Source organism: Tamandua tetradactyla, chromosome 14, assembly GCF_023851605.1.
Source record: "Tamandua tetradactyla isolate mTamTet1 chromosome 14, mTamTet1.pri, whole genome shotgun sequence".
NCBI lineage: Eukaryota > Metazoa > Chordata > Mammalia > Pilosa > Myrmecophagidae > Tamandua > Tamandua tetradactyla.
In genome coordinates, this window is record NC_135340.1 from 54,776,954 (window position 1) to 54,804,547 (window position 27,594).

The window sequence follows — 27,594 nt, forward strand, 5'->3', positions numbered from 1 at the left end:
AAGAGAAAGGAGAGACCAGGAGGCACTGCCACATGCCATTGCAATGTGAACAAACTGAGGACCAAGGATTGCCATCAGCCAGCCCCAGAACGTCACAGCCTTCAGGGAGAAAGCATCACTTTGATGATACCTTGATTTGGACTTTTTCCAAGCCTCAAACATTGGGGGAATAAATTCCCATTGTTAAACCTGACAGTATTTCACAATATTTGCTTGAGCAGCATAGTAAACTAACACAGGACAAAATAGAGAACCCAGAAATATACACACACAAATATACCCTGCTGGTTTTTGACAAAAGGTGTGATAGCAATTCCATAGAAGACAGATAGTCTTTTCAATAAGTTGGATTTGACATCCATAGGAAAACAATGAACCTCAATCTAAGTCTCACACATTATAAAAAATTAATTCAAAGTGGGTGATGGGTGATAGGCTTAAAATGTGAAGCGTGAAACTATAAACTTTTAGCAAACAACATGGGTGGAAATCTTTGGAATCTAGGGCCAGGCAAATGATCCTTAGACACCAAAAGCACGATTCACAAAAGGATAAATTTGATCTTGTCAAAATTTAAAATATTCACTCTGAAAAAGACCCTGTTGAGAGGAGAAAAAGGTAAGATACAGAATGGAATAAAATATTTGCAGACCATATATCTGACAAAAGATGTATATCTAAAATATATTTTTATAAACTCTGGAAACTCAACAGTGGAAAAGCAAACAGTCCAATTAGAAAATAGGCAAAAGACATGAAGAGACATTTCACCAAAGAAGATAGACAGATGGCATATAAACACATGAGAAGATATTCGGTGGCTAATGATCTTGAAAATATTTTCATATGTGCACATGCCATCAACAGATAGCCTTTATGGAAATACAAATTAAAACCACATTGAGGCAACAGTGCCCACATGTCCTAATAAATTTTTACCTGCTTAAAAAGAAATGCCACAATGAGCTGTCACTACATATCTATCAGAAAAATAATAACTCCAAATGCTGACATAAATACAGAAAAACTGGATCACTTATACATTGTTGGGGAATGTAAAATGGTACAGCCACTCTGGGAAAGTTTCTTAAAAAACTGAACATGCAACTACCATACTACCAGCAGTTGTGCTCCTGGGCATTTATCCCAAAGAAATGAAGACTTATGCTCACACAAAACCTGTATTTACATAAGTCTTTTTATAGCAACTTTACTCATAATAGCCAAAAAAGTTGGAACAACCCAGATGTTCTTCATCAAGTGGATGTTCTAAACAAGCTATAGTGCATCCATACTGCGGAATCCTGCTCAGCAATAAAAAAGAATAAGCTAATGATATATGCAACAAGCTAGATGAATTGTGAGAGAAATATATCCAAGTGAAAAAGGCCAGTCCTGAAAGGCTACATACTGAATGATTTCATTTACATAACATTTTTAAAACTACAAAATTAAAGAAATGGAGAACAAATTAGTAGTTGCCAGGGATTAAGGAGGGAGTGGTGGAGCAGGAAGAAAGTGGGTGTGACTATAAAAAGGCAACATGATGGATCCATGTGGTAATGGAATTGTTCTGAATTGTAAACTGTATCAATGTCAATATCTTGGTTATGATATTGAACTGTAGTTTTGCAAGATGTTACCATTGGGGGAAACTGGATTTTTCTGTGTTCTTCCATCCTTTTTTAGAAAAACAGACTTTAAAATATGTATATACTTTCAAACTTACAGGAGAGTCATAAAAATAACACAAACTATACCCACTGTGAATTAATTTTTTATCATGTTTGAGACTTAGGTTGAGGTTCATTGTTTTCCTATGGATGTCGAATCTAACTTGTTGAAAAGGCTATCTTTCCTCCATGGAATTACTGTCACACCTCTGTCAAAAATCATCAGGGCCTATTTGTGTGTGTGTATTTCTGGGTTCTCTGTTTGTCCTGTTTTAGTTTTTCTAGGCTGCTCAACATACCCTCCAAGTTCCCCACCAATTTTAACATTTTGCCACATTTGCTTTATCATCCCAGCTGTTTATCATTCTATCATTCCATCTATCTATCCTATTCATCCATCTGTGTTTCTGTCTGTCAATCTATTTGCCAGTCCATTTTCTGATCATTTGAGGGTACATGATATACATCATGCACCTTGAATACTTAATAGTGCCATGTACATTTTCTAAGAACAAGGATATTCACTTTTATGACCACTTAAAGTACAGTTACCATGTTCAAGAAATTTAACATTGAAATAAAGCTTAGGGTCCATATTCCAATTTCTTCATGTGTCCCAATGATGTCCTTTTGAGTCTTTTCACCCCCCTTGCTATATCCCATTCTTGATAATGTATTGTATTAATTATAATTGTCTCTTTAGTTGCTCTTTTTTTAATTTAATTGTGGAAAGATATATGCAATGTAAATTTTCCCATCTCAACCACTCACTAGCATACCATTCCATAGGATTAATCACATTCACAATGTTATAATACTTTCACCACCTTCTATTACTAAAACTTTCCCATCTCCCCATATAGAAACCCTATACCCTTTATGTACTAACTCCCTGCTCCCTCCACCCTGTACCCCTAGCTCCCTGCCCTCTAATTTCTCTCTCTTTGAGCTTGCATATTCTGATATTTCCTCTGTAGTTAACATGTGGCTTAATACTAACATCCTAAATCTATAACAATCTTGTTTGCTTTGATACCAACTTAACTTCAATAGTATACACAATCTGTGTCCCCTATACCTCTCTGTCCCCTCCCACCATGTAGTTCTTGTCCCAGATTACATGTATTATACATTATGTGCAGATCCACTGATTTATCATTACATTTTATGGATTTGCCTTTCAGATCCTGTGGGGGAAAAGTGGAGTTAAAAACCAAAAATAGAATAGTATTGGCATTTATTTTTATCCATGCCTTCACCTTCACTGGAGATATTTATTTCTTCATGTAGTTTCAATCTGTTATCTATTGTCCTTTCCTTTCAACCTGCAGAACTCTCTTTGGCATCTCTTATAGGTGATGAACTTCCTTACCTTTTGCTTCTCTGGGAATGTCTTAATCTCTCCCTCATTTTTGAAAGTCAGTTTGCTGGATAACTTGGTCGACAACTTCTTGCTTACTGCACTTTAAATATGTCATCCCACTGCCTTCTTGCCTCCCTAGTTTTCTATAAGAAATTCGTACCTTATCTTATGAAGGTTCCCCTGCATGTGACATGTTGTTTTTCTCTTGTACCTTTAGAACTCTCTTTTTTATCTTGGCAGTTGACAGTTTGATTAAAATATGCCATAGCATAGTTCTGTTTTGGTTTATCCTGTTTGGAGTTTGTTGAACGTCTTAGATATGTATATTCATATTTTTCATTAAATTTGGGAAGTTCTCAGCCACTGTTTCTTTGAATATTCTCTCTGCCCCTCTCTCTTTCTTCTCCTTCTGGGACTTGAATAATGCATATATTGTTATCCTTGATGATATACCACAGGTTCTGGCTCTATTCACTTTTCTTCATTCTTTTCCTCTTTCTGCTACTCAGATTAAATGATTTCAGTTACCTTACTTTCATGTTCACTCATTCTTTCTTCTGCTAGTTTCAGTCTTCTATTGAACCTCATTAGGAAATTTTAGATTTTTGTTACTGTGGTCTTCAGATCTTTTTGGTCCCTTTTCATAGCTTCCATCTCTCTTTTGATATTCTGGTTGTGTTCATCTATTGTTGTCCTGATTTTTTTCCCTTTAGTTCTTTGTTCATGTTTTCCTTTCACTCTTTGACCATATTTAGGATCATTTAAAAAAACTGTTATATTTTCCAGGTCCTGTCCTCATTGAAGGTTTCTAATGCCTTAATCTTCTTTTCTGGGACCATTACTTCCTCTTTCTTTGTTTTATAACCATTTGTCGAAATCTGGGCATTTTGAAATTTTAATGTCTTATTGATGGAATTTGGACTCTGAGCCATTTGTTCCTTAAGCTTGAATCTATCTAGTATTATGACAGAGCTTTCTTTAAATGCCAGAAGCTAACAACAACAACAAAAGGACAAAAACAATTCTCTCCTAGTCTTTGCAGATGGATGTATATGAGTGCTCTCCTTCAGGACTTATCCATACAGAGAGTTTAGAGAATAGCTCCAGGTCAAAGTTTAGGGGCTTCCTTGATGCCTTGTATGCATAAGTCTTACCTTGGACATGTGCATGTGAACTAAGGAATTCCCCCTATTTACATGGTTCTGAATGTCTCCTCTTCTCAAGGAAACAGTTTCTCCATGATCCTGGGCCTAGCACTATATGTCCCATATGAGCAGTCCCTTGCTCCATACAGGCACTTGACTACTTTCCAACAGAATTCTGTAGGGCAGCTTTGGGAACAGCCTTCTACTCACAGGACAAGTTCCAGGACAGTAAATCCCTCAGGTCACCACCATACGGACTGGGACAGACATACATGCTCCCAGTATGCACATGGGGGTTACTCTTCTTCCTTTGGAACAGGGACCAGAGATATGCACTGGGAACACATATTAACTCCATGCTGAACCAGGTAGGGGTGGATGAGGGGCCAGCCAGGGTGGCCACCAGATCCTACCACTTTTAAGTAGTCTTTTTCTTTATTTTACTCTTGCCTGTTAATACTGCCTTTGGGATTTACAACCTGTGAGAAATCTGGAACAAGGTGCCTCCAAGTCTGGGGTAATAGATGGAAGCCTATTCACATCTGGGTGCATACTTTACATGTTGCTCTCCTGTGAGAGCAAAACTCAAATACACAGCTTGTTTACAGTTTTTAAGGTTACAATTAAAATGCTAATGCTACAATTTCCCCCTTAAAACAATATCTATTTGCAGTCTTTCATTCTGGCTGCTTTCTGCTGAACTGGGGTGATGTAGTTAGGCCGATTGTCTGGTGAAATTTCTGACTCATAACTTGCAGATATTGTCGATTTTCCTCAGGGGAAAATGGATCACCCTTGGCAGGAGTTCTGGAAGACAAAATGGGTTTCATACATGTTTGAGTTATAATTCAAGTACATAGAGACTAGAGGCATTTAACTAGAACAAGAATAGATATAATAAGCAGAAAGATTACAAGCCTGGTTGACCCTATTCCTGAAGGTAGCTGACTGAATAGGTCAAAGAAGTTAAAATTATTAACCGGAAATAGCCTGAACCTGATCATTTAGGTAATCTAGGGCCATTGTGTTTTGTAGTACTGCTTTGCACATTAAAGCTGTTTCTGCATTTATGATAGTTACTATTGTATCTGTCATTTAATGTCTGGGCAATAGAGGTGTTTAATGTATCTACCTTGGCAATTACATTTTCAAATCTTAAAAATGGAAAAAAAACTATGGCTACATTCTCATACCAATGAGAAGAGATCAAGTCCATCAAGCTTGTAATAGGCATAAATAGCTGCCATATAAAGAAGCTTACTATGAATTGTTCCTTGAGTTTGAGGTAACCCTAGAGTGCATTGTCCTGTCTAGGTGGGAGCTGGGTCCATAAATTAGATCAACAGATCCATTGGGTTCCATTAGATGCAACCCAGTGTATTCCAGGACTCAGATTCCAGTCAGTTCCATTCCAATCATTTGCTAATAAAGTGATAGTTTGTTTACAGTTTTCAGAGTAGATGTCCTGGCTGGGTTTACTATCCAGTGACTAGAATTGACTCTAATGATGTCATTGGTGCTGAACACACTGTATTTCTCCTGCATCTCAATTCTTAATGACTTGAGAGTCCAGTCTACCACAGCAAACTAGAGACACTAGAGATAGGTAGCTGGCTACAAATCCAGCAGTTATAGACTGGTTCATCAAAGAAGCATATGCATGGGCTCACTCCAAAAAGAGATTACTCTCTTGGAAAAATAGAAAGCAAGAAATACCATAACCCATCTGACTAGGAAGATTTCTTGTTCTAGAGGTTTACAAGTATACTTATGTTCTGGATCATTAGGAGGACTTACTTTCCCTGTGATTTTCCAGCTGATAGGGTTTCTCTGTTCTGAAACAGTTGTAGCTTGACTGCTCTGCTGAATTCAGGGCTTTATTTATTCCCTACAGCGTAAGTGAAGAATGAGTAACATGTAACACTAAATAAGGCCCAACCATTTTGGATTTATTTGAGCCTGGGGATGCTGGTCCTTCCAAGTGCAGAGCCAGATCCAATCTCCAGGCTGGCAGTGGTGTAAGGGGATATCAGTGGGAAACATAAAATGACTAGAGGCATAATTATTAATCTTAGTCAAAGTATTACCTTAAGATTTTACATAGTGAATTGTAGCTAACTCTGATGCATGTTACCTGCATATTCAACTTTTAGGACTAGCCTTCCAAAGGTCATTTTATAAGGGCTCAAGTTTAACCCACTTTGTGATACTACTCTTATACTCAGCAGAGCAACAGGTGAAGATTTATCCTATTTTAAATGTGTTCCTAAGCAGATTTTGGTCAGGCTGTCTTAGTTTGATTCATGCGTTATTTTTCTTGTGGAGTGTGGCTTTTAAGCAGAATGTAGGTGCCAGTTGATGCTTAAGAGTCCTAAAACATCTTTAACAATCTTTGCCTTGAAAGCTGATCCACTGTTCTTTGAACAGAATGCAGAAGTCCAAAAGTTACTCCTAGACAACTAGGAATAACTTCTTTAAATAAAGATTGTACAGCTTCTTGTGCCTTTTTAGTCTGACAAAGAAAAAAAAGCCTCTGCCCATCCAGTAATGGTGCCCATAAATATTAGCAAAGACCTGAAGTTTCCAGAAACTTGGGCATATATCATTCTGCAACAAGCTAGATGAATTGTGGACCGGTTTGCCATTCCTCCTCACTGTCTCACCTTCTTTGTTATCTGTGGATACATGTCCTTTGCAATGGACAGTGGCTAATTCTTTGAGATGCATTACTATATCTAACAATTCTAAAATTAGATCTAAATACTTTATATCTTTGTGGGCTATAATTAACAGACCGTGCTCTTTCCAAATTGATCTGTGAGCATGCAAAATGACAAAAGCATATCTCAAATCAGTGTAATGGACTGTCTGTCCTCCACTCAACTATAGGGCCCTTAGAAGGGCATCTAGCCCTACCCTTTCCGCCAGTGTTCACAGGAGAAGAGGCTTTGCCTCCAATGTCTTTGTGAGGGAGATTACTGAATATATCCTACCCTCTCTTTACCCTGGTCCATGTAGTACTACCATCAGTGAATATTTCTAGGTCTGTGTCTGCTAGTGGCCCATCTGTTAGTACTGGTCTGCTTGAATAGACTTCATCCAACAGCTGAACACAATCCTGTTTTGGGCAAGTCCATTTGGGCTTTTTTTTAATTTCTGGGAGAAAAGGGTAGCAGGACTGAGCTTATCTTTAGGCTTTAGGATGACATTCAGATTGTCCAGCCTGATAGTGTCTCATCTTTCCCATTGTGAGCCATTGTCCCTCTGTTCTAAAACAGTAAGGACATAAAAGGGCCTAAGAATATGGGTTGGGGAGCCTGAAATAAACTTTTCAGCTTCTTGAAGGAGTTCACAAGGTGCTACTACTGAAAGCCATCCTGCAAGCCACTATGTCAAGCTGTTTTAACAGATGAGCTACTGGTAGTATACTTCCCCTAAAATGTTGCACAAGCTCTCCTAAGGCAATGCTCTGTTTTTCATGGACAAATGGATCAAATTCTTTCATGAAGTCAGGAAGCCCATGCTAGAGCAGGTAGTAATTTGCCCATTAAACTTTGAAAGGTAAACGTGTATTCTAGTTTGCTAGCTGCTGGAATGTAATATACCAGAAGCAGAATGGCTTTTAAAAAGGGGAATTTAATAAGTTGCTAGTTTACAGTTCTAAGACTGAGAAAATGTCCCAGTTAAAACAAGGCTATAGAAATGTCCAATCAAAGGCATCCATCCAGGGAAGGATACCTTGGTTCAAAAGAAGGCCGATGAAGTTCAGGGCTTCTCTCTCAGCTGGAAGGGCACATGGCAAACACAGCATCATCTGCTAGCTTTCTCTCCTGGCTTCCGGTTTCATGAAGCTCCCCAGGAGGTGTTTCTTCATCTCTAAAGGTTGATGGTTTGTGGACTCGCTGCTGTGTGGTGCTGCAGCATTCCCCACTCTCTCCGAATCTCTTTCATTCTCCAAAATGTTTCCTCTTTTATCAGACTCCAGAAATTTATCAAGACCCACGAGACATGTCGTCACCTAATCCAGTTTAACAGCCACTCTTGATTAAATCACATCTCCAGGGAGATGGTCTGATTACAGTTTTAAACATACAGTATTGAATAGGGATTATTCTGCCTTTATGAAATGGGATTTAGATTAAAACATGGCTTGTCTAGGGGACATACATCCTTTCAAATCAGCACAACATGCATTCCTGTATCCATTCTCAAGGATCCTTTTCATTTTTCTTCAACCCCAGATATAAGGGTTTGGCTATTAATAAAAAATTAAGTGTCCACAGTTGACAGTATCAGCTATACCTAAGAATCCTCTGTGTTCCTTTTTGTTCTTTCACGTAGCTACCCACCAATAGGGCCTCTTTTCTAATAGGCAGCAGAACTCTTTGTCTTTAAAAGTCTTTAATATTAATCCTAGGTATTTGACATGGGTCCTGTAATCTGAGCTTTTTCTTATGTACTTTATATCCTTTCTCAGCTAACCTGTTTAAAAGTTTCTTGTGAAGCTTTACTCCCTGAAGAGCTCTGGACATGGCTTACCTGAAAAGAACTGGGACATTTTTAAAACCTTGAGACCACACAGTCCAGCAATATTGCTGTTTTACTCCTATGTCAGGTTCCTCCCATTCAAATGCAAAGTGTTTTTGTGAGTTTTTATTTAATGGGATGCAATGAAAGTCATCCTTTAAATCTAAAACATGAAGCAAGTATATGCAGCAGAAATATTGATGAGGCGACCTTACAAATTAGGTACTATTGGATGTACTCTTTTCACTATTTGATTTATAGCTGTTAAGTATTGGACAAATCTATAATCTTGAGTCCTTGCTTTTTGCAATAGTAAAATAGAAGTGTTAAAGTCTGATTGACAGGGTCTTATAAGACCCTATTCTAGAAATTTTTTTAATTAGCGGCAAGATGCCCTCTCTGTCTTCTCATCTAAGTATATATTGCTTTAAATGTGGTGGAATGATATCGGCTACAATCTTACCATGACTTCCTGTGCACAGGTGTTAATGGACAAAAGCTGTGGATTCTTTTGCCCCTGCTCAGTAACCAGTTTCTGAGACACCAGGGTTTCAAAGAGACAAAGTTTATCACTAGATACATAGTAGGAGAGCAGATGGCCTAGTAGCCCAAAATCTGTCTTCCCAAACTGCAGTAATTCTGATAGTTTTATTAGAGAAAACAATGGGTAGAGTTTAGGATAAAGAGCACAGTGACCCCAGATGATGTAATTAGAAGTAATCTTGTTGAGCATACGCAGATTACATGTTTAGTCACAGAACATATGTGAGAAACTGGTGGAATGAGGTATAGGTGACTTGTAAGTTTCAAGTCAGGCAGGCCCACTTTGGTTACTTTCAGTCTTGGTTATCAAGATAATTTTGGACTTGGGGTGGGTTAGTTCTGGACTGACCCAAGACCCTTTATTAATGTCTGTCTTTAGTGATTACAAGACTCTAAAGTTGAATAACTGGATAACTGGGTACAAATGAAGGTTAGTCACAAGGTTTTTGTAATCACAGGGACAGAAGATAAAGGCTATACAATCATTATCAGATATCAAGGCAGCTGGATTACCGTTTAGATATTTCATGTATTTCCCTCTACCTACTTCAATATACCAGAAAGCAAAAAGGAATATCTATATAATTCAGCAATAAAAATCATCCCTTAAATCCTGATTTCTCAGTTACACACGCGTGGATTGCTGGAACTTGTAAGTTAATTTCACCAAGTGAGAGAGAGGCTTGCAAATCAATTTGTTAAGTCTATTAGATCTTCGCCACAGCACTGCAGCAGCTGTGGGAAGAATCAGTCATTAGCAACTCTAATCAGTCATTAGCCCACAACAGGGACTGATTCCTTTGAAGTACAATTAAGTTTCTGGTTTTAAACTGAATAAGTTGAGCTCATATCCACTAGTAAATTTACAAATTTCTTACCTCTACTTGAAGTGAGTCCTGAGGTTCCGAGGGGGACGATTCTCCTAGGCACTGTCCCTTGAGGTTGCTATTTTCATCCCTTGCTAGCTGTGGGAGTTGGGCTGCTGGGTGGGATGTCCTAGTTCTTCCCTTCCTGGTGGGATTTCTTGACATTCCCTTTTCCAGTGCCCTTCCCCTTTACAGTTAGCACACTGTTGGGAACTTAATGGTCTTGGGGCCCCCGGGGGTCTTACCCTTTTTGATCTTTGTGATGCATTTTCATCATGTTTTCCCTGTCTTGGAACCTGTAAAATTCTTGTAGCTAAAATTCTTGCTCAGCATTCTCCTAGATTAGCTTGGAGGTTTGCGAGGTAAATGACATGCTATTTTTGTTGTTTTTTGTGGGCATATTCCAGATTATAAAAACTTTAAAGGCACCTTCTACAAGCTCAAATATTGGTTTAACTAATCCTCCTAGCTTTTCCAGTTTTTTGACAAATGTTGGGCACTTTGGCAAATAAAGGATTTACACTGCACTGGCTTATTGGATCTCAGGGCTTTTATTAGAAATTCTGACAGGTCTTCATCTGGCTTTTATACTTTACTCAAGTTATGTTTGTTTAAGTACCCTATTACAGAGGCCCATGATAGGGCAAGCTGTTTTTTCCCCCCATTTTTTTTAATTGTGAAAAATAACATGCATATAAAAAAGCAATAAATTTCAAAGCACACCACAACAATTAATTACAGAACAAATTTCAGAGTTTGGCATGGATTTCAGTTCCACAATTTTAGGTTTTTTCCTTCTAGCTGCTCTAAGACACTAGAGACTAAAATATATAGCAATGTGATGATTCAGCAGTCATACTCATTTGTTAAATCCTGTGTGCTCTATTGTAACTCCTCCTTCTCCTCTGATCTTTCTCCCAATCTTTAGGTGTACTTGGGCTATGCCCGCTCTAACTTTTGCGTGTTGGCAGGGGCTATAGTTAATATGAGAGGGGGGCATGATACTAGTTGATGTTCTGGAGAGGCTGGCCCCTCTGGGCTTCAGGACTTTTCTGGCCTAGGAGCCCATCCTGTAGGTTGTAGGTTTCTGGAAGGTAATCATAGTACATGGAAACTGCAGAACCTCAGATAGAGCCCTAGGTATTCTTTACAGTTGGCAGGAAGGGTTTGGGGTGGGGGGTGTCAAACCATGAGAAATAGCAATATTTGGCTGAGGCATGCATAATTGTAGCATCCAGAGTAGCCTTTAAAGCTTATTTGAACTCTCTCAGCCACTAATACCTTATTTGTTCCAATTCTTTTCCCCATTTTGGTCGGCATTGTCAATCCCATGGTGCCAGAGCCAGGCTCATCCCTGAGAGTCATATCCCACATTGCCAGGGAGACCTTCACCCTGGATGTCATGTCCCATGTAAGGGGGAGGGTCATGATTTTACTTGCACAGTTGGGCTTAGAGAGACAAAGTGCAAGCTTTTCAATTTTCCAATTTTGTCCTATCGGCTGGTTGATTTGGGTTCCAATGGGGTCTACTGTGGAATGACTAAAGATGTGTACAGAATTTCCTGGATTATTATTGCTTAAAGAATCTGCATGATCATGAGTCTCTTCAATTACAATTCTCCTTTCTTCTGAGGTTAATGGCATGTTTAATAAAGTTTGTTTATCAACCCAATTAGGATTATGAGTTGCAAAAATTGAGTCCAACAAGTTTTCCATTTTCCTGGGAACCCAGCTGTGCTGTTTTGAATCTGTTGTGGACCCCAGAAAAGCCATGTCCTTTAATCCTCATTCAATATTGCTGGCTGGGAGCTTTTTTATTGTTCCCATGGAGATGTGGCCTACCCAATTGTAGGTGGTAACTTTTGGTTAGATGGTTTCCATAGAAATGCGTCTCCACCCATTCAAGGTGGGGTTTCTTACTAGAGCCCTTTAAAAGGAAACCATTTGGAAAAAGCTTTAGAGCCCACATAGTCACAGACCTTTGGAGATGAAGAAGGAACGCCCCTGGGGAAGTTTCATGAAACAAGAAGCCTAGAGAGAAAGCTAGCAGACTTTGCCATGAGCTTTCCAGTTGAGAGAGAAACCCCCAACTTTATTGGCATTTCTTGAGTGAAGGTAAACCTCTTGTTGGTGCATTAATTTGGATATTTTCATGGCATTAGAACTGTGAACTTGAAACTTAATAAATTCCCCTTTTTTAAAGTCATTACATTTCTGGTATATCACATTCCAGCAGCTTGCAAACTAGAACATCAGCTTTTCCAGTTGTATGAATCTGAGGTGGAGAAAGGGGTATGCACATATATACATCCCCTAAGTTGGCTCTGGTCATCTGTTTTCAGTCAGCATTTGTCAAAGAGGGAACTGTCCCTGATTTTGCCTTCAAGAGGTAAAGGCACCTTGCCTAAAAGTTATATTACTCTGGATATATGAGGTAGAAAGGCCATTTCAGGGGAGTTCAAAGGCATCAGGGCCTCTTCCTCAGCTCTCCAACTAGGAAGTGAATGGGAAGAAACAAGAGGAAGCACAGACTGACGAGAGAGGCAGGGAAAGTGCAGGACCTGCAAGTATCTGCACAGGGGTTTCAGCTGTCACTTTCCTGGTTGGGAACCCAGGCATACCCAACTTGGAGCTTAGAAGTCTCAGCCCCCACTCTCCCAGCCAGGGACGCAGGAGTATAAGGCCTAGGAATCCCAGCCACTGTCTCTTCAGCCTGAAGTTCAGAAGCCTCAGCCAACATTTTCTTCACTGGGGGTTGGGGCTGTCAGCCAGCACTTTCATACCTTGGGGGCTAGGACTCTATCTCCTCCTGAGCTCTCAAGGAGAGGCCAAGAGCTTGGCTGGTAGATAAAATGCCATGCCCAGAACATTCTCTCCTCAGCTTCTTATTCTGAGCTAGAGCCATAAAACATTGTACATATGGAATTTCATCCCATTTGCCCATTCGCTTACAAAATAAATCTAGCTGTAAGATAGCGTTATATTTTAACAATCCCTGACTTGGCCAGTTTTGGCCATCCTCTAATTCATTCTGAGGCCATATTACTTCACATAAACGTTTCATGCTTTTCTTTGTCATGGACTCATACTCAAATTGCTTCTAGTTCTTAATAATGCAGTCTGAAAGATCATCTTTCTTATTTTTCTTAGATTTTCCACTCATAATGTTTCCCATTTTAAAAATATTATTCAGGTGACTTTTAAGACAAAACACAAACTGAGAATCAAAAACCAAGAACCTAATCCAAAGCGTAGGCAGTAAGTTTTAGTGATACCTGCTTATGCCAGGGGCTGGTCCTTATCCATACCAAACAAGTTTCCAAGTGCAATGTCACACTTAGAGCTTTGGCAGGGACTAATGTGCCAATGAGCACCCAAGTCAAATAGGACCCATACACATGTACATTCACACACCAGACCTGTTTCCCTCTGCAGCCAGCTACCCTTGGAATCTAAGATGCCCAGAGCAAGAAACTCTCAGTCTAGCTCTCAGAGAAAAAACAATTTCTCCAGCAGCCAGAGTCAAGACTCCTGAGTATCTTACCTCGGGAGTCCAGGAACCCACTGAGCAGCATGTTCAGAGGTCAGGCCCCATACTGGGTACCAAATTGAAGATGAGGAACCTCTCACACCCCCAAAATCTGGGCTTGTCGCTTAACACAGTTTAGTGCACAGACACACCAAATGGGCTGTGGAGGGAAAGGTTTATTTATGCTGAAGGGAGGGAAGGAGAAACTTCCCAAATCTGCCTCCCTGTAGTGACAAGTTAGAGACAAAGAAAGATAATCATCTTGGGTAACAAGGGTCTGGAGAACTTCATCAATTCCTTAACTCAATTATTTACTACTGCCTTTAGGATTTACATCTTCTGAGATACCTAGGGCATGGCGCCCCCAAGTCTGGGGTGATAAATGAAGCCAGTTTATGTCTTAGTGCATTCTTTACATATTGCTGTTCTGTGAGACCAAAATTCAGATATACAGCTTGCTTACAGTTTTTAAAGTTACATTTAAAATGATAACACTACAATCTGACACTATTAGAAGGACACTTTAAGAAAAGCTTCTTTAGATAACTGAATAACAGATGAGTTGAGGATTAGAAATGACAGAGTAACTGGTTTTAATCTCCCAGTATTTTTAGAAATATGAACTGAAAGCTTAGAAATAAATTAAAAAGAAGTTGGTAAATTGAATTGAACCTCTTTTCACCCCTACTTTATAGACCTTTGGATTAAGAAGAGGAAATATATATATTTTTCTTGCTTTGTAATTCCATGGCTGGATCCAGATATTTTCTGCAGTACATGCAGTGATTAGTCTTTTCCTTATCTTTCATTACATTTCTAAATTGCTATAGTCTCAGTATATTAAGTCACACTGACCCTAAAGAAAATCTTTCAAAGAACACTACTGGATTTGTTAGTTATTTGTGACTCAAAGGAAGGAGGCCTTCAGCTGACTCAGCTGGCTTAAACAATAAGAAAATATATTATTTCCCTTTACAAGTCAGATGAGGCGGGCATCTTGTGTTCTCAAGCAGTTGGTTCTTTTTGTTGTTCTGTTCTACCATCCTTAGATCTGCTTCATCGTAAGGCATGGCCTCTCATGGTCACATGGTGGATTCCAGTGATAGCAACTGGAGCTGCGTGCTTTCTTGTTCACATCCAGCAAGAAAAAGTGACATTGATTGATTGAGAAACACTTCTCCCAAGTGTGGAATATAAATCTTTCCCTTCACTTTGATAGGTCAGTTTAAGTCAGGAGAGTGCCAAGGGCTAAGGGAATTGGGCTCCTCAGGATCCCTTCCTGAAGCTGTGGTTGGCATTTTGTTAAGGAGGAACCTTGAAATGAGATAGAGTAATAATGAAGGGCTGTGCGCAGAATGCCTTTGCTCTGTAGCTAACTTTTATAGGAAGCTAAAAATAAATTAGAATTGTGTTGTTGTGTGTATATATATATAAGATCATTGAAACTGAAGCTACTCTGTGAGTGAAGAAAAGGTTAGGGGAGCAGGAGCTGGGTCCAGATTTTTATTTCTGACTATGGATTGCTTCTTTAAAAATTTTCCATGGGCTGAAACAGCAGAGTGGTACCTCTTATAAACTGAAAGCAGTTAAACATTGTATAAACATTTGCCACTGAATAACATTTACCTTCCATTTATGTATGTATTACTTAAAAATGTGTGCTTAACGATAAATGGAACCAAATTTGTTTATGATCCTTATCCTTTCCAGTATAGTCTCTTCAGGAGCTTTGAGAGCACACCTTGTCTATTTGTTTTTTATGCTACGGAGAGAGGATGTCAAGTGTAACCAGCAAGGCAGAACTGTATCCATGTAGGCAGAGACCCAAGCATATGTAGTATTACTGCTCTGTTTTCCTCTTCATTCCTCTCCTCTTTGGATCAGTGACTCTACACAGCCTTCTGTGTAAAGGCTGTGGGTTATCTTAGAGTGCTCCAGGACAAGGTAATTAAGGGGGTGGTCTACGAGTTTCCCTTTCATCTATGGATCAGGATACTGATACATTCCCCAATCAGTTCCAGGTTCTAAGTTTTTAAGTATTTTATTACACATAATGCTGTGGGAAGTAAGGAGTCTGTATGAAGATATTTTAGTAGCATGTTGAGTAATATTGGTGAAATGGAGCTTGGGAAAGTAGCCAAGAACAAACAGTGATTAAAAGGTTTGACTGAGAGTTTTCATTGGGTCTTTTATTCATTAAACAACTGTTTGAGCACCTAGTATATGCCAGGCACTATTTTAGACCCAGGTTACAGTGATGAATAAATCAGAAAAGTTCATTCACTTCATAGAACTTATGATAGTGTAGCGCGAAAACCAGGAATGAGGCCGCAGGCCTCCAGGAACGTTCTGCGAAGTTAGAACAGGCTGAGACTAAGGATCCGCAGTTTCGGGAAGCAGGTTTTATTTGCTATGGCCATAGGGCTCAGAGAGTAGCCTCTGAAAGTCTGAGCCCCGAACAAAAGGCAACCTTAGCTTTTACAGACTCTTTGACATGTTAAAGACAAAGTAAACAATTGGCTGATTTAAGTTGAGAATGGCCCAGAGCTGAACCATTGAGGGGCCCCCACCCCAGGAATGTCTTCTTTTGCCTACATGCATCTTCACCAGTTTCTGAAGGCTGGGGGAGGGGGTTTCTATACCAGGAAATGTGCCTTATCTCGCTTGCCTGCAAGGAGAGGGGGTTTGGGGATTTTCCACTGAGAGCACAGCTGAACTAACAAGAGGGGAAGGCCTGCCTGCTACAATAGAATGGAAAAGACATCACCATGAAGAAGAAAACAAGACTTATGATGGTAGTAAGTTCTGTGAAGGAAATGACCAAGGCGAGTTGAGAATGTGCTAGTATTGGATGTCCCCACTTCAGAGTGGTCAGTGAAAACTGCTCTGAGGTGAAATTTGAATGAGCCAACTGGAGAGAGTTCTAGGCAGAGGGAACAACTAGTGTAAAGGGTCTTGGGTAGAAATGAGTATTCAGCATGTTCAGAGAGTGAAGAAGTTCACTGTGACTGAAGCTTATTAAGAAAGGAAAGAGTGATAAGGAGAGGAGGGTAAAAAGGTGATAGAAAGTAACTGACATTGAGTGCTTACTGTGTGCCATTCTCTGTTCAAACTGCCTTTTGTGAACTCATTCAGTCTTCACACCCTATGAAGTAGGCTCTATTATTTTCATTTTACAAGTGAAGGCATCTGAGACACAGAGAAGTTAAGCAACTTGCTCATATTCACAAAGCCAGTAAATGTCAGAGCCAGAGTCTGATTCCAGAACCTGTAGCCCTAGCCACTATAAGAAGAACAATTATTGCCCCATCATCCGTGTCAGGCACTCTCAGGAGAGACTCAAAGCTGGAGGTACCCATTTGGGAATCATCTGCATTAGATGGCATTTAAAACCATGAAACTGGAGATGCAAGAATATGGCTCAGGAGACAGGAGTCTTCAAGTTGTAGGGCCAAGAATGGGGGGAAAGTATAGAAGAGAAGAGTGAACAAAACAGAAAGGAAAGGATGGAAGGATTTGCGAAAGTGCTCTAATGACCTGTCATTTCTGCATTTGACCATTATCTTGGGACAAAATGTTTCTGCTGGTTCAGGGCCAGAGACAATTGACAGGAATGTCTCATTTAGGTAAATAACTACCATGGCTGCAAGGTTTCTTCTAAAAGGTCCTCAACAGTGATCTCTCTGGTTATCTCTCCATTGGGTTTCAAGGATTAGCAATTCAGCTAATCTGGCTAAATACTTTGGCTACAGGGGTGTAAGTGTTTATTCCATTTACCTGATTATAAAATTCAGAAACATATCTGTGGGCTATATAGCAAACAGATTTCAATCTCATAATCATCCTAAAGATTGCTTAGCAGGTAACACATTTATGATATTTTAGAAGCCTAACAGTATATATAGAAGTATAGTGTGTTTGCATGTAGCATATGTATAGTTTTATTTTGGGAGTGTTAAACGTGTATTCCTTTAGGAATACAAATGATCCTTGTCTCATTTTCCTTGGAATCCAAGTCCCCTAAATATATAAATTCTCAAATTTTGGAAAGAACTAAACAAATTAAAGAGAAGAGACAAATATCAGAAAACATCTCTCCCAGCTACTACCCCCTCCCCTCTCCACTCCAGAATTCTGATATGTACCTTACAAACACTAAATTAGAGTTTCCTAAAATTTTTACTTCAGTTTTTAATGGACACACCCTCTTTATTTTTGAAGGGGTGGGGAGATATTTAAACTTTCAGAAATTCATCCATGTTCTCATGCCTTTGGATATAGTAATAGTTCTACCTATAATCCACACGTCTTCAGATTCCTGTTCAAAATATTATTTCCCCTCTGGGATTTTTCCCATCTCTACCGAAAGGTCATATATACCATATGCTTTGTTCCCATAGCATTTTGGATATATTACAACACTAAGAATGTGTGAAAATTAGTGGTTTGAATTGTTCTTCTCTACTATATAGTAAGTTCCTAGAGGACAGGGATTAAAGCTTTGTATCCTAATAACTCTAGGACTGTAGATTTTGTCTTTATACTATTGCCAGCACTCTATTGGAAACCTAAAATCAAGACCTGGCATATTTGAAGTGATTCAAAGCCTCAGAATCACATTAACTTCAGTTATAAAATACAAGGTAGTCAGTCACTTCGGTGTGAAGACTTCTCACAGCATCTATAAAACCATCCAGTGTTCTCACACTATTCATTGTTAGCCCATCAGCAATGCAGCATTACCTGAATTATGTTTACTCTTCTGAATTCTCTCAGATATCCTGGTTACTAGAAGAGGTATTTGTTTTTAAAGGGAGAGAAACATGGTAAGGCCAGAAAACCATCACATTCTTGATGTTTTTATTTGAAACTGAAGTTCTCTCTACATTTAGCATTCCCAAGTGGTACAGAAATACTTAGAAATCAGCTCAGATTTACCAGAAATTGTATACCTAGAACAATATTTTATGTAGTTAGCCAGCATTGCCTGTATGGCTTCTATTATTGGTGCCCGTAAGTGATGTTGGTGGAATTGATGGGCTGTGTGAGATGACCCAACCTACAGAACCACTTAGGGTTTTTTTTTTTTTGCAGTTTGTTTTTATTTTGTTTTAATATTCTAGGGCAAGAGAAAGGACAGTCAGCTTTCTCTTTTCATGAAGTTATTATTTTGTGGAAGAGTGACCATATTTTATCCAATCTAAGATAGTCATCAATTATAATATGTATCTTAATCTCCTAAGTGGTAAAATCTCTTTAGAAACCCTATAAGTAATGGCAATTGCTCTTGGAAAATCTATTAATTAGCTGTTAATTTTCTGTCTGATTTCCCTTACATGTATAGTTCCTTGAGGAGTAAAACATTACTGAATTTCCACTGACTTCTTGTTTTTCCCACTAGTTGCTTTTCGACTATATGATTTGGATAAAGATGACAAGATCTCCCGGGATGAGCTGCTACAGGTACGTGGGTGAGCTTACATACATGTGGATAACTTATATTTGAGCCCTGCCTGCTTATTCTCGTGGACAGGAATTGTCCTTTCCTTCACTAAGCATTTAATACCTGCTGTGTATAGAGTCCTGTCCTAGATATAAGGCAGTGCAGATGACTAGGAGAAACTTGAAGTGGCTCATTGAGTTCTCACAGAAGCTGTCTCTCTGATTTCAAAGTTAGTTGAGTGTCTTTTAGTTTCTGACTCACAGTTAAAATATGCAAGAAGGTTTAGATGAAAGTTCAGTTATTGTCTAATCAGCTTGTTGTCAACCTGATGACACTTAGGTAAAGTTGCTGTTTATTCTCTCCTTGAGCATCACATAAGGGTCAAGGAACTGCTGCGGTACTAGTGTACACTAAGCTTATGCTTAGCATCCTTTGTTGCTCCTGGTCAACAACACTAGTGGCCTCCTAATAGCAGTTTCATCTTATTAACATCACCCTTCTTTTCCTCCCATTTCTTTCCCCTTTTAGAAGTTTGGGAAAGGAGAAATTTTCCTTTTCTTTCTTTCCTTCTTTCTCTCTCTCTTCTCTTTCTTTCTCTCTCTCTCTCTTTCTTTCTATTTCAAAAGGTATTTACAAGTCCAGAAGACCCAGAAGGTTAGCATATCAAGGAATTTCCATGTAGAGATTTCTCCATTTCAAGATGTACCTAAAATAAAGGTTCCCATCCATTCTGAAGTAACTCTGAACTCTTTCTGTATCTTGAGAAGTCTTCCAAGTTGAAAATTGCTCAGGCCAGGTTAAGACCCACCCAAAGTATTCTTATCTGAACAGAAAACAGCCTGCAGGTCATTGTTTTAATGTCCTTTGCTTTTGAATTGGGAATATCTTTCTCTAGTGAGATGAGTTTGTTTTACTGACAGTTGCTATGTGTGGGCCTTTGAATTCTGGAGAGAAAAAGTAGAGACAGTCATTTCTATAGTTGCCTTGTTTTCATTCTCTGGTTCAGATCTTGCTGCCAGAAAGAATTTTTTGAGAGGAAGTTTAATTTATTTTCTATTATTTGGATAAAGAAAGACTGGTTAAGAGTAGAGACCATATGGCCAGAGTGTCAGTCAGTACCACTAGAGTATTTCTGGAACCTGGAATGACTTTAGGATGTATATTCTCGTGTACTGTTAATGTGCCACACGGCTAGTTTTATCTTAGCAAGCAGGAGATAAAACCATTTCACCAAAGTGAAATAACAAAGTTCACCTTTCCAGGCACTGCCATTTCTAAACATTTAGTAATTTGAAATTCTTAGCTATACAGTGAATATTAAAAAGTTCATGGTGAGGTTATACTAAAGAAAGACTGGGTGTTCATGTTTCCTACTCTGATTCTTGTAAAAAAATCCTGGTTGAACTTTTTGGAGTGATGGATTTGTTCATTATCTTCATTGTGATGATGGTTTCACAGATATGTGCATGGGACAAAATTTATTAGATTGTACATTTTAAATATATACAGGTTATTGTATATGAATTAAGCTTCTATGCTGGTTTAAAGCTATTATGTACCTAGAAAAGCCATGTTTTAGTCCTGATCCAATCTTGTAGGGGCAGCCATTTCTTTTAATCCTGATTCGGTATTGTAAGGCAGAAACTTTTGATTAGATTATCTCCACAGAGATGTGGTGCATCCAATTATGAGTGTGACCTTTTGATTAGATGGAGATGTGACTCCACCCATTTAAGGTGGGACTTGATTAGTTTGCTGGAGTCCTTTAAAGGGGAAACATTTTGGAGAACCTCAGTTATAGACATAGACACAGATGTTTGGAAGAGCTGATGTAGATAGACATTTGGATATCGAGACAGAAATAGCCCAGTTGCTAAGAAAGGACTCACAGAAATAGCCAGAACCTGAAGAGAAGAAATCTCAGGCCTTAGCAGCTGCTGAGCTAAGAGATGAAACCCAGAGTTTTGTCCCAGAGCAGCTAAGTGAATGCCCACAGACGCTTAGAGAAGAAACCACTGGCATCAGAAGCAGGAAGCAACAGAACCAGGAACAAGGACCAGCAGACACCAGCCGTGTGTCTTCCCAGCAGACAGAGGTGTTCTGGACAGTATCAGCTTTTCTTGAGTGAAGGTAACCTCTTGTTGGTGCCTTAATTTGAACATTTTTACAGACTTAGAACTGTATACTTGCAACTTATTAAATTCTCTTTTGAAAAACTATTCCACTTCTGGTATATTGCTTTCAGCAACATTAGCAAACTAATAACTGGAATATCATGCAGGAGTAAGAAGACATGAGGTCCTGAAGCATATGACAACATGGATGAACCTTGAGGACATAATGCTAAGGGAAATAAGTTGGACACAAAAGAATAGATACTATATGACTTCACTAATATGAGCCCCCTAGAAAATGTAAACTCAGACTCTTAAAAGGTAGAATGTAGGGGACCTAAAGATAGAAGCCAGAGAAGAGGGAGCAGTTACCTAATATGTATAGACTTGTTAACAAGGTTGATCTTAAATGTATGGGAATGGATAGAGGTGATGTTAATACATTAGTGGGATTATAAGTAATAGTTCCAAATTGAAGATAAATAAGATTGAAAAGCGTTGTTTAAAGTCATGTATCCCACTGCTTAGCACTACATATATAAATAAGTTATTGCATGAACTACTTCAAAAATATAACACTTGTACAAAACATTTATTGAGTGGTATATGGGAAAAATACCTATTGCATGCTATGGACTATATTTAGCAGGAATACATCACTAGTACCACAGTAATACTATTTAAATAATTGGGGGGGTGGTAAGAGTTACGGGGTGTTTTGGGTTTTCTCTTTGGTGGGGGTATGTCTATGTGTTACTTTTCTCTTTGGAGCAATGAAAATTATCTAAAAATTGAGAGTCATAATGATTGTACAACAAAGTGAGGATACTGTGAGACATTGATTATTTGGTATAGAATATATGCTATGTGAATATATAATCAACAAAATCTGCAGATTCAAAATAAATAAACAGAAAAAAAAATCTCTTTCATGAAATTGCAGAAGGATGTAAAAGAGTGGAAGAAAGAAGAACTGGTGAGCAGTTAGGCCAAAGGGCCTTTCCTTCTTATGAAAAAGCTGACTTTTCAGCTGACTATAGCAATGTGAGACATCAGATACGCCTATTGTGCTCTAGACATATTATCTTTTCATATTATCTCAGAGTCGCATCATTAAAATCACTGATTTTGTTTAAGGTAGCAATTTTCAAAGCATATTCATACCCCAAAAATACTAATAGGTTAGGAAGGAAGGTTTCTCAGTTAAGTTTGGGAAACATTTGCTGAAACACTGTTAACTTCTCTTTTCTATAATTCTCACAGTCCTTTAAATCTGCTTGTTATTTTTCTTAAAAGGGTATTTAGTGTATAGTGCTTCTATGTTCCTTGGGCCATACTTTAGGAATGCTAGGTTAATGTACTGCATCAGAGAAGACTATGTTCAGATAGGGTTCAAGAAAGCCCTCCCAAAGTGACAAACAAATAAGGGAACTAGATTGTCTCATGCAATAAGAAGGATGGGAATAGATTGTCTAGAGCTGATAAAATACCTACATTATGTCCGGAGCCAAAGTCTTCTTTTATATTACTGTTCTGGCATCCATAGCACCTATGATTTTCACCTTACAGTCCCAATATATTTGCTTTACCATTAGGCATCATATCTGCATTCTGAGCAGGAAGAATGGGAAAGGGCAAAGTGCAAAGGGCTCTCCCCTTGGGAGGCTTTGCCTTGTTATCCAATGCCCTCACCAGAGATTTCTCCTCATGCCATTGTTTAAAATGGCCTATATGAGAAGATAGGGGTTTCATCTCTCTGGCTTTTATATTTGAGGACATCAAAGGATTGGGGAGGGGATAAATCTACTGAACAGAGACAGGATAATCTCTTCAATAAATGGTACTGGGTGAACTGGATATCTTTTGGATAAAGAATGAAAGAGGACCCCTACCTCATTAATTATATAGAATTAACTCAAAATGGATCGAAGACCTCCCACCTCATTCAAGGTGGGTTTTAGTCCTTTTACTGGAGTCCTTTATAAGAAGAAAAACACATGCAGAAGTAAGAGATGAAATTAAGAAAAGCACACAGAAAAAGCCCCAGAGATGTTGAGAGAAAAACCCTAGAGAAGCTAAGAGAGGCCTTACAGAGCAGAAAGAGAGAGACCACTGAAGCCAGAAGCCAAAACAATGAAACCTGGGAGAGAAGGACAAGCAGATGCCATATGCCTTCCCAAGTGACAGAGTTGTCCTGGATGCCAGCAGCCTGTTTTCAGAGTTCAAGAATCGTCCTGTTGATGCCTTGAGTTGCACATTTTCATGGCCTAAGAACTATATAAATTGTAAATTAATAAATCTGCATTGTAAAAGCCACATGAAAAAGGATCAGAGTCCTAAATATAAGAGCCAGTACCATAAAACTCCTAGAAGAAAATATAGGAAAACATCTTCAAGAGTTAATGATAGGAGGTAGCTTCTTAGACCTTTCACCCAAAGCACAAGCAATGGAAGAAAAAATAGATGAATGAGAACTCCTCAAAATTGAACACTTCTGTATTTCAAAAGACTTTGTCAAAATGGTGAAAAGGCAGCCAACTCAATGGGAGAGAATATTTGGTTAACCATATATCTGATAAGGGTTTGATATCCAATATATATAAAGAAATCCTACAACTCAACAATAAAGGGACAAACAACACAATTATAAAATGGGCAAAAGATATAAATAGACATTTCTCAAAGAGGAAGTATAAATGGCTAAAAAGCATATGAGAAGATGTTTGTCTTCATTAGCTATTAGGGAAATGTAAATCAAAACTATAATGACATATTTCACACCTATAAGAATGGCCGCTATTAAACAAATAAGAAACCACAAACTACAGGATGTGGAAAAATAGAAACACTTTTCACTGCTGGTGGCAATGTAAAATGGTATAGCCTCTGTGGAAGACAGTTTGGCGATTCCTCAGAAAACTAAGTATTGAAATGCCCAGTTTCACTACTCAGTATATATCCAGAACATCTGAAAGCAGTGACATGAACAGACATTTGCACACTGATGTTCATAGCAGCATTGTTCACAATTGCCAAAAGATAGAAATAATCCAAATGCTCATCAATAGATCAATGCATAAACAAAATGCAGTACGTATTTTTGAGGGAATATTATGCAGCTGTAAGAAGAAATGAGGTCCTAAGGCATGTGACAACATAGATAAATCTTGAAGATATTATGTTGAGTGAAATAAGTCAGACACAAAAGGACAGATATTGTACTAACAAACTAACTAGAATATGTAAGAGTCTTAAAATGTAGAATAAAAGATACCTAGAGATAGAAGCTAGAGAAGGAAGAGTGGTTACCTAATATGTTCAGGAATGTATAATGAGGTTGAATTTAAAAGATTTGGAAATAGATTTGGGGTGAGGGTAGCTCATTATTGAGAATTTAAGTAATAGTGCTGTATTATAGGTAAATTTGTTTGAAAGGGGTTGTTTAGAGTCATGTATGTCTCTAATTACAAATTCAAATAAGTTCTTGCATGAACTAGTACAAATGTACAACACTAGCACAAAGAGTTAATAATAGAGTGGTATGTGGGGGAAAATTCCTATTGCAAGCTATAGACTATAGTTAACAGTAACACCTTAAAATTCTTTCATCAATAGTAACTGGTGTACCACACCAATACTAGGGGTCAGTAATAAGGGGAGATAAGAGATATGGGGTGTTTTGGGTTTTCTTTTGTTGTGTGTATCTGATAATTTTCTTTTGGGAGCAATGAAAATGGTCTAAAATTGGGTGTGATGATCACACAACTAGGTGATGACACTGTGAGATATTGTATACTTTGGATGGAGTATATGATATGCGATTATATTTCAACAAAATCTACAAAAAAAGAAAAGGGGGGTTCCCCTGACCCCAAGTCCCCTGTAACTGCTGACTCTTGGTCCTGCAGGTGCTACGCATGATGGTGGGAGTGAATATCTCAGATGAGCAGCTGGGCAGCATTGCAGACAGGACCATTCAGGAGGCCGATCAGGATGGGGACAGCGCCATATCTTTCACAGAATTTGTTAAGGTCAGGCAGTCACCTATTTGTTTGGAAAGGGTAAATTCTACTGCACAGGAGGGAGGGTGAGAAAAACATGCAGATAAGAGCGGGGGGACAACATCTCCTGTTGTGACCTTCCTAATTGTAATTGGATTTTTTCCCCAGGTTTTGGAGAAGGTGGACGTAGAACAGAAAATGAGCATTCGATTTCTTCACTAAAGGACTGAGACCAAAATCTTCCTTGCTGTCTAGTATTTAAGAACTGGAACTTGAGAGTCCTCCTGTCCACCAGCCCCATCTCCACCCCAGTCTCCCCCTTCTCCCAAAATACTACTGCTGTTGCATGACAACCCCAGATATGTTCTGTCAACACAAACCTGCCTTTGGTGTAAACAGGGCATTACAGAATGGTACACCCAGTCTATTTCTTTTCAGTATCCATTCACTGGTTCTCCTTTTATAAATATTATCTTCCCCTGTTCTACTGCTGAATGCCACATGCCCATTCAGTGTGAGAAAGTGCAAGAGGGAATCATGCCAAGAACCAGCCAGCCAAGGTCTTCACTGGATGTAGACTGTAGCCATGCTGCCTTCCCTCCAGCTAGGCTTCAGCATGCTCCTTCAACTTTTTAATATGCCCTTTGCTTCCTATTTCTCTGTCACCCAACATGCCAATCACTTTATCTTTCAATCTCTTTCTTTTTATTAAGTCTCAAAATCCCCCTTTGCTCTACTTGGTTATACCAAGCTATGCCTATTAAATGTATTTCCAACTTGGCAGGATAGTTCAATGATCTGGCAGTTTTTATCTACCTTCATTCATAAATGGGTCTCTGGAATGTTGCCTTTCCAGGAGCTTTTCGGTAACCAACACTCCTCTCAGAAGAATATGACTCTCTTGGTCCCCTGTGCACTGCTCTGTCATTAAAGAGCTGCTAGATGGAGATGTTCTTGAAAGGTGGTGGCCCTGGTGAGAGGTATAGAGCCGAATCTTTTAGGTGGCTTGCCTTGGTCACTCTACCTCTGACCTCTGATTCTCAACATATGTTCTTATGTGGTTACTCTTGTTAGTGCAGTGTTGGCTCTTCAGAAAATAGCCATATGCCTAGAGATTTGCTTAGTTTGGGGACACCTTCACCACCAAAATGGCTGCTGTGACAATATGCTTGGGGAATTTCTCATGGCTTGATCAAGGAGGCTGGACAAACTGTAAAGCATCCTATAGTCACACCTCCACAGCATGGTTTATGCCTCAGTGTTACATGCACTGGAATGTTTCTCACTTCACTTTTCCAAGTAGAAAGATTAGTGTTATGAAAGTGCCTAACCTATCCGAGTCCAAGAGATTTAAATATTGTTCTTGGTGTCTTCAAGTTTTGCACAAAATTCTCTATGAATTATCCTTGGCAAATGATTATACTGGAAGCCATAGTCAGCTCTACTGCAGGTCCAAAGCATTGAATGTATTGTAACATTAGCTACCTGGTTATGTTGGCTTCCTAGCTCCTTTTGTAGACCCCCCCTGCTAATCCCTTAGAACAAGGGGTCTGCCATTGGTGGCACAATCTGAGAGGCATTATAGGCCTTTGAGCAAGGCAGAGCAATTTCTCTGCCAAAGTCAGCTAAGTTTAAACCTCACTGAATCAAACTGTTGCCATCTTAACATCTATCCATGAGTCCGTTCATATATCTGGCCTTGGCTAACTTCCTCTGACTTGTTGCTTGCTTCGTTGCTTGCTTCCTCTCTTCCTCACTTGCTCCCTTGCTTTGGAAGGTTATCCAAGAGGTGCAAACAATTTTTTAGGAAGGAAATTACTCAAGAATACCTCTGCAAAGGGATAGGGAAGAAGGTAGGGAACAGCAGAGTGGCCAAGCTGGACAGCTCAAGTATAAATGAATGATGAATTATTTATGAAGTATCAGTCTGACTTGGTGATCAAGTGATGTAATATAGGAATTATATAAAAGAGGAGAATTGTCTGATACTGATCTGTTAGAGAGGTACTTAAGAGGCTCCTTGACTTGCATATTTAAAGTTCCTAAGATTATGGCTTTCCCCCCTTTTTGGCTGTATAGCAAACTTTTAATCCACAGTTGTGCCTTATTGTTCCATTAAAATTGTATTCTTCGATCCATCAATAAATACTATGGTTAAAATAAATAACTTCTTGGCTTTGTCCATGTTTTAATAAGAATTTTAAGTAACTCAATCCCCTTCTTCAAGTTTAATATCACAGTTTCCCTCTTATGTCTATGCTATGAAATACAGGTCTACTCTGCTACTACATGGAGGTACTCCATGGGGGGCGTTATGGACAACACTCTCTGCCTCTGGGCATAGGCTCAGTTCTTTCCCATTCATTCCAGGTAAGTTCAATATTTTCTCA

General features: G+C 38.9%; 1 protein-coding gene across 2 annotated transcripts in view; it reads left to right on the forward strand.

Annotated features, from left to right (window-relative positions):
- The window catches only part of CHP1 (calcineurin like EF-hand protein 1), a 67,171-nt gene extending 39,793 nt beyond the window's left edge, over positions 1-27,378 (forward strand). For both annotated transcript variants that reach the window (XM_077127510.1, XM_077127509.1), the window contains 3 exons: positions 19,048-19,109; positions 25,112-25,234; positions 25,373-27,378. In XM_077127510.1, the coding sequence (XP_076983625.1) occupies positions 19,048-19,109; positions 25,112-25,234; positions 25,373-25,426 (239 nt within the window). In that variant the 3' untranslated portion in view covers positions 25,427-27,378. The remainder of the gene's footprint in view (positions 1-19,047; positions 19,110-25,111; positions 25,235-25,372) is intronic.
- The last annotated feature ends 216 nt before the right edge of the window (positions 27,379-27,594 follow it).